At 36.8% G+C, this 7,952-nt stretch overlaps 1 protein-coding gene across 1 annotated transcript; it reads left to right on the forward strand.

Annotated features, from left to right (window-relative positions):
• Positions 1-530: 530 nt before the first annotated feature.
• On the forward strand, positions 531-6,459 carry LOC104353316 (transmembrane emp24 domain-containing protein 11-like). The gene is made up of 5 exons (XM_086464463.1): positions 531-660; positions 1,549-1,649; positions 2,375-2,500; positions 5,324-5,470; positions 6,310-6,459. The coding sequence occupies exons 1-5, from the start codon at positions 531-533 to the stop codon at positions 6,457-6,459; spliced, it is 654 nt and encodes a 217-aa protein (XP_086320589.1).
• Positions 6,460-7,952: the final 1,493 nt, after the last annotated feature.

The raw sequence follows: 7,952 nt of genomic DNA on the forward strand, positions 1-7,952 counted from the left end.
GTGCTTTTGACTTCTTCATATTTCTTTCCTAGTGGGTTTTGTACAGGTGTATACATAACTCTAATGATTTAGGCTGGAAATTACAGGATTTCTTAACAAAAGAGGAGGGAAGCTCTGGAATAATCACCCAGAATAAATGGGAAATACAAGTTCACAAGTTCATTTAAGTCAAAAATTGAGCAGTTTATGGAAAGAGATAACCAATGTGGTCGCTTACAGTAATCTAGGGAACTGATCTCAAGTACCTGAGAGGTCCTTTCCTGTTTCATGTTCTTCCGTGTGTATAAAATAAAACTTTAATCTAGATGCTGGGAAAGAAGAAAGACTACAAGTTAGCTTTTTCATGTTATCTCATTCTGCAGAACATACTGTAGTTATTTATAAATGTGTAACCACCAGCTGCCTTTTCTCACAGTTTTTTTTCTCTCTCAAAAATACACTGATAAGCAGCAAACAAGGAACGACCACAGGACGACATACATTTGTAAACAGTTCTCTTCAGAAGCAATAAACTGGGAAACATAAAAACCATGAAAAGCCAATTAACAGGATTTCTTACGAGTTTTTGGATTTCCTTTTCATTTGCTTTGTATTTTCACAGTGGAGAAAGAGAAGAGAAATGTATAATTGAAGATGTTCCCAGCGACACGTTGGTAATTGGTAGGTACCTGTCAGTGCTATATGATGATCTAACCTATGCAATACTAAAGATAGCTCGTAATGTAACAGGAAAATCTGTGATTGATGCATATGGTAAAACCATGGTGACAAGAAAGAGGGCACACTGAAAATAACTCCCCACAGCAGGGGCTAGTCATAATGTCCTCACACATTGTGCATATCCATCACACAAAGAAATGCAGGTTTCTGAAGTGCTTAACTGACTAGACAAAGAAAAAGAATGTCTTCTAATTCTACAGCAGCAGAATTGCTGCTTCAGTCTGTGCTTCTGTACATCCTGACTGATTTACTCATTCATACCAGAATTTCTGTAACGTGGTTTTCCCCATACGAATGGGTGAGTTACTTGTTTGATTAATGCTGGTCTGCAAAGAAGCAATTCAAGATGTATTAAAGTTCCATTTCATCTGGGATATCACAAGCACATTAAATTTGTCTACAAGGCTGTAAATGTAAGACTGAGACAGTAAAAAATAATATGTAATAACTTCTTTTTTATAAATAATATGACAAATATGAAAGACAATCCTAAAAATGCAATCTGAATACAACACACTTATGCTTTTGCAGGTCTCAGCATGCCTTCTGTATGCTAATATTGCCAGAGCATTAGGAGTAATCAGAAAGTATTACTTGTTAATCAACCATTTGTGTAGTATTCCAGAACATTTTCTAGTGTAGTAAAAATTTATTGCGTTTCACACTGTTATAAAGTGCCCCTCAGTGATTTTAATCATAAGCACATGAAATACATGTATTATTTTACTGTTAATAATTTATCTTTATATTTCTGCTGAAAAAGCAATACAGATGTTTAATATTAAGCTATGTTTTATTTAACAGAGTTTTATCTATGTTTTTATTCAGGGAGTTACAAAGTACAACGCTGGGATATACATAAACAAGACTTTCTTGAATCTGCTCCTGGTTTGGGAATGTTTGTGACCGTCACAACTCCTTCTGCAGAGGTAAATATGCTTTATGAAAGTTTCTGCAGGATTTATGAGTTGACTTTTAGCACTGGCAGGCAGCACTACCTAAAAATACGAGACACTCTGGGGGAAAAAGTAAATCCTCAGTCTACCAGCTAGTTCAGTATTTTGATGCTGAAAGCTGTAATTGCCTTGTGATTTCTATCAAAGTAAATAGAAACAGCAATGGTAACGATGTGTGCAGACAATTTTTGCATTACTACTGGATTTGGGAAACTGTGTCATTAAGAATGGTAAGTGACAACTGAGAAAACAGATTAGATTTTAAAAAAATGAAGATTCCCTAATGAAGTAAGATGGTATGGAATGTGCTTGAGAAAGGCAGGCTGATGATACACTAAACGGCAAAAGCCAGGATTACCATGAGGCTGCACATAGCCGTCGTGCATAGCAACTGCCTGTGTTGCCGTGAGCTTTGTCAGCAATGGACAATTTACTTCTGTGCCTAGGCGAGGTCTTAGTTTTCAAACTTTAAATGCTTTTCTACATTGCAGAAATCTATAACATTTCAATGTTCAGTGTGAGGTAAACCAGTTTATTTTTCTCGAAGTCTATTCTGAAATTCAGATATTAATTCAGAAATTAATGAGGTCATGAGGTTAATTGATTACTTTTTACACTCAATTCGCCGAGCTGGTTTTTGATTGTTTTATTGATATTTATAATGTACATACCCCACATATATAATATCTAAATTACAGGTGCTATTGTCAAAACTGTATGGGCCACAAGGAGCATTTTCGTTTACATCCTATCTATCTGGGGAGCATGTTATCTGCTTACAGTCTAACTCCACAAGGTTTGTGGCATTTGCAGGAAGTAAACTGGTAGGTGTATTTCTTAAACGTTCTTTGTTGTAATTGTACCAGTTGTCTACAAACTGCAGAGATTACAAACTGGATTAGAAGCTGGTCTAACTTCTCACAGATAATGAAACATTTCCTAGTGATTAAAGAAGACAAATCTAGAATTATGAAGATGAAGAGATAAAAAGACTGTTCTGCAATTTAAGAAGTCAAGATTAAAGAAGCAAGACTAATAACTGGAAAGTGATTTAATTTTTGTACAGTGCTTTGAATATGAACGATTCTAATCAATAAGAACAACTATTTGGTTCCAAAAGGTAGATAGGTAAGATTGATTAACACAAACGTTTGTCATAAAGATATTCCATGTCTTCACTAATTTAAATTGAATTCCAAAAGAAAATGTAAAATTTTAAGTTTTGAAAGATATTCAAATTAAGGATATATTAGCATACGTTATATTGTCTGCTACCAACAAAGCTGGTCTTAACACAGATTTTGGAAAAAGCAGCCATCAGAGGTGATATCATGGCTAGATAACCAGCTAGACATAAACATCGCATAATTACGTTAATCTGGGTAGGCTAAATTTCATCCTAGATATATGCTTTGGGAACATGACACAGAACCAAGAGTTAACAGTACTGATGTGAGACTATTGTACTGGAATAAGTAGGTGTTCTTACGGACTGCTTTATGGAAATGAGTGGAAATGTAATCACACATACTGCAAAAGCAGTTTGGTTCTAATAATAAAAAAATTTGTGAAGCTCATCAACGAGACAGGGTGAGGGGATAAAGCATTGGTTGGTCATAGCTAACTGCACACCGTGAATGTGATTCTGAGGATATACTGGGAGATTTTGATCTGGTATAGATGGAGGTGTATTAGTATCATTTTACATGATGCATGCACCACGTAAAGTTCTGGTCATCCTGTTTAAAAGAAGGGAACAGGTGTGGGGAAGGAGAACATTGATAGCACAAATGTTAAACAGGGTAGTTTATTTAACTTAGGAACACAGAAAAAAGGAAAATATTACTCTTTATAATTTTATACGCAGGAATAAAGATCACAAAAGAAAAAGCATTCTTTAGCTAAGTTAAAACTTTAAGTGGTCTTCTGTAAGAACCAGATGCAGTGGTGGTTATACGAATGGCTTCAAACCAAAGTTAAATAAATTAATGGACAAAGGCTGTGAGATGGATTTCCAGATACTCAGTTAGCTAACTCTGAGAGAGCTGAAAGAAGATGTGCTCTTCATTTGTCGTTGATGTCTGAGTAGAACAAATTTCTGTTGCGGTCATACTAAGCTCTAGGATTTCTGCAGATATCTGTTTGGCTAAAAGTTTTTATTTTCTCTTAGGTACAAATTGGCTTCTAGAAGAACTTTCTCCTATTAGTTTTAGCAAAATTTTTCACTCATGACATGATAAGTTGCATAGTACTGCAAGTTGCATTCTTTTCTTTCTACAGGTCTGTTGCTTGGCAGGTTTGGGTCATTTTTGCTATAGATCATTGTCTTGGTTTGAAAAGACAGGTGTCTGTGGAGGAAGGCAGGAGCCTCCCTTGAAATGGAAAGTGCAACCCCCTTCCCTCCAAATTATTATAATTTTGAAATTAACAGGCCTTCAGGCAAAGATATGGGGAATAGGAATAACAGTTCTTTACTAATATCTATATATATATATAACACAAGGCAGGGAAAAAACAAACAACCCACTGGTTTACACTGACAGAGTCAGGAATACAACCTGACACCCTGTTAGGGTGGCAGTAGCAGTCCGATAAGATGCTGGCTGCAGTCCTCCTGAAGTGATGGATGTAGTTCTGTGGAAGCAGCAATCAGGTAAAAGGGCCTGGTCTTCCTCCGAAGGCCCAGTGATAGGTAGGTAGCTCTTGTCCTCTGGAACTCCAGTGGTGGGAAAAGCTCCTCTGGGAATCCAGTGGAAGAAGGCTGCTAGGGTGTTCAAAATCTCCGTTTTTATTTGGCATGGACTGCTTGGCTCCTTCCCCCCCCTCCCCGGGCGGAGCATCTCACCATGGGATGGGGAGTCGTGAGGCAGTTCCTTGATGGGCCATTAACAGGAGATAGTCCAGGAGCGAGTTACCGATGGGTCAGGCGATAAGGCATCGTTGTGCCCAGTAACAGGAGATAGTCCAGAGGGGGGAGGCAGGGAGCACCGCCCCACCTGGTCTCAACAGCTCCTGAAGATGGTAATAGAATATTTTTTTTTTTCCCTTTTGGCACATTTTACACTGTAACCCAGGACAATCATATAACGGCATATAGAATATTGGGAGTTATTTCATACTGGATAAACTGAGTCTGGAGAAAGAAAAAAGATGCTTTATGAATGGTTCTGCTTTAATACCTATGATAAACTGCAAATAATGATTCAGCTGGTCTCCTTCCAGTCTTATATTCCTGCTAGTGGAGGAAACACAGAAGTGCATATAAAAAGCTTCCTGCGCTAGTCCTGAAGACTGTCATTTCTGCAATATTAGATGGAATGTGAAATACAGTGAGCAGTCCTAATGGTGCTCATCTTTTTAACCAGTTTGTACAAAAACCAGAAAACATTTTCATGGCGGTCGAATCAATACCAGGATAAAATAGTGCCCTAACAATAGTGAAGATTTTAAACTTGTATAGTTAATGTAAAAGTAAATTTAAGAAACAATTTCAATACCCCACATGATTCTAATTTCTATAAGCAATTGAAACTATTTTTCCTGTAATGAGCTTGAAGGGAAATTGTCCCTTGTTTCTTTTTTTTTTTTCCTAAGAAATTTTTGAAGCACAGAAGACACAGTAACGAGAATATTTTTTCTCTTTGCAGCGTATCCATTTGGACATTAGAGTTGGAGAACATCTTTTGGATGAATCCGTTGTCCAAGCCAAAGACAAAGTGGACGAAGTCAACTTAAGACTAGAACATCTAATTGAGCAAATTAATCACGTAACCAAAGAACAAAACTACGAAAGGGTATGTATGTTCCCTAATGGAAGTGTTAAAAATATTGTACATGGGCTTATTGACTTAGAAAGTGTTATGAGATTTATGGCTTAATTGCAGTGTTATTTTTAACTAAGTCATAACAATCTCTTGGTATTTAACCAATACAGCATACATGACCTTGCAAAACATTTCTAACATAAAAACTAGTTAATGTCTGGGAGCTCACGCCAGTAGCAACAGGTGTTACTCTAAACCAGGAATTTCCAAATATAGTTTTCTTGGGCAGTCAGTAACATCAGCTGAGCAGGTGGCAGGTATCGTTTTTGATGTTTCCAGCTGTTGTATCCGTGCTGGTCTGTGTGCATAAACTTCACTGGAGCTGGTAAGAAAATGACTGAGTGTATAATTATGTATCTCCATGCAGTTAGAAATAAAGCCCTCCTTCAGACAAGTGTCCATCTGTTGTCTTCACTTTGCTATACCCATGCAGGCAGTCAGACTGCATTTGAAATATACCAACTAGTTACCTAAAAAAAAGGTATTTGACTGCAAAAAAGTTCTTGACTGCAATATGAAAGTGGCTGTAAACCTAAAAAGGCTTAAGCCTGATAATTCGCAGAGTGTATCTTCTGTGAACAAGGGAAAGCTCTGTTTGCCCTTCTGCTTCAGGATACAGTGTGACTGCTTCTTAGCTTTGATTTGTAAATGTACCCACCTTATCGATAAGAAAAAAACTCATTTTTAGCACCATGAAAGAAGTGTTTGTTCACTACTTTGTAGACTAGGGTTGCCTGTCTATACCTGGATACCAGCATGAAACACACAGATGCCAAAGGTAATAATTATGCTTTTCCTTTTTTCTTTAGGAGCGTGAAGAAAAATTTCGGAAGACGAGTGAAGAAACCAACAGCAATATTTTGTGGTGGGCTATTGTGCAAACACTAATCCTCATCTCCATTGGAATCTGGCAAATCAAATCTCTCAGAGATTTCTTTATATCCAAGAAGCTGGTTTAAGGCTTACAAAGTAAATGCACAGATTAAAAAATTGCTCACCATGTAGCACCTAACATCCAAAGGAACCCTGTATCTCTGAGAAAATCGGTAGTATATAACTCAAGCTTCTCTTGTCTTCTGCTCCAGTTCTTACTCTAACTCTGGTTTCTCCATCTATATCACAACCTCTGGCAACCCCTCATGTTTTACTGCTTGAATCCCATCTTTTATCAGTTTTTTCCCCTCTACAGATGTAAAGCTAAATCTAGAAGAAGGACTCAGTGACTAACGCAGCACTTAAGTTCAACTCAGGACTGTTAAATCTAAAATAGAAATCTAAAAAAAGTTTCTTAGTATTTTGAATTTCTCTACCTGCTTAGAAATTTAATTTGGTGCTACCACAAACAGTTCAGCATTTCAAACTAGGATTCAGATAGTAGGCAGAGAAACAACTATATCCCCCGTGGTGTTTAATTCAGTGAGAGTGTCTTGAACTCAACCCACGTATGTGTAACACCTAGCTTTTCCTCAAATATAATTGTGAGTGTTTTCTTTAAAATATTCAAAGTTTCAAGTGACAGTGGAGCCGACCCTTAAGATTATGATCTGTGGTTGCAGCAATTACCATGGAAGAGAGAAAAAATTGGAATTGTACATACTTTTTGTTTCCAGATAAGTCCTAAACATTAGGCTATAGAGTTGAGATCAGCCCTCTCCCACAGTTGTTTGTGTGAATTATAATTTTGTAAAGTATGCTGAAGTAAACCAAATTACAGGTTTCTTGATAAACACTGAATTTGTGCCTATTTTAAGCTAGTCCTACACTAAATTCTTTAGTCGGTTTCTGTGTTGGAGAATTATTTTTATTTTAATTACTTAGCAACTGTAACATGACCATCTAAGGAACTTACTAGTTTTTGACTTAATTGTGTATTTCCATTTCACTTAATGCAGCTTAGTTGAATATATCTTCATGTATTAATTTAGCTAGTTTATGTACAACTAACAGAGTAGCTATAGTATCATGCAACTACAAGTCAAAAGCTGTGGTTAAAAATTCAGATAATTAGCTTGACAAAGCAGCAGTAGTATAAGAAGGACTTGGAGGTGGTTACAACATGACCCATATCAGCACTTGGTTAATATGTAAAAACATGAAACTTGAAGTTTCTAGAGAGCCCTGTGATAGCAGGATATTGTGGTTTGGCTTCCTATTTGTCTTTCCAGACCCTTCACTAGTCTAAAAGGCAGTGAAAGCTCAAATATCTGTAGACCAATTATTGTTTTAAAGGCACTGCTTGCTTTCTTTTTTCCACCCTCTCACCTTTTGTTTTCATTAGCAAGGAAACAACATTGCCCTTTAAGTTCACTTACGTTTACAGTATGTGAATGAAAATAACGCTATGAGTATCTAAGAATCCATAAAGTCGATACAAAGTAGAGACAAAAAGCAGTGCTCTACAGACAAAATCAATCAAAATAAAATTCCATAAAGCTACTCACTGAGGTGTGTC

This window comes from Leptosomus discolor, chromosome 4 (genome assembly GCF_034619465.1).
Source record: "Leptosomus discolor isolate bLepDis1 chromosome 4, bLepDis1.hap2, whole genome shotgun sequence".
NCBI lineage: Eukaryota > Metazoa > Chordata > Aves > Leptosomiformes > Leptosomidae > Leptosomus > Leptosomus discolor.

Excerpts from the sequence above, each read along its gene's own strand:
- LOC104353316 (XM_086464463.1), top strand. The coding sequence starts at position 531 with ATGAAAAGCCAATTAACAGGATTTCTTACGAGTTTTTGGATTTCCTTT. Across the intron at positions 661-1,548 it reads CAGCGACACGTTGGTAATTG|GGAGTTACAAAGTACAACGC; the intron begins GTAGGTACCTGT and ends GTTTTTATTCAG. Across the intron at positions 1,650-2,374 it reads TCACAACTCCTTCTGCAGAG|GTGCTATTGTCAAAACTGTA; the intron begins GTAAATATGCTT and ends TCTAAATTACAG.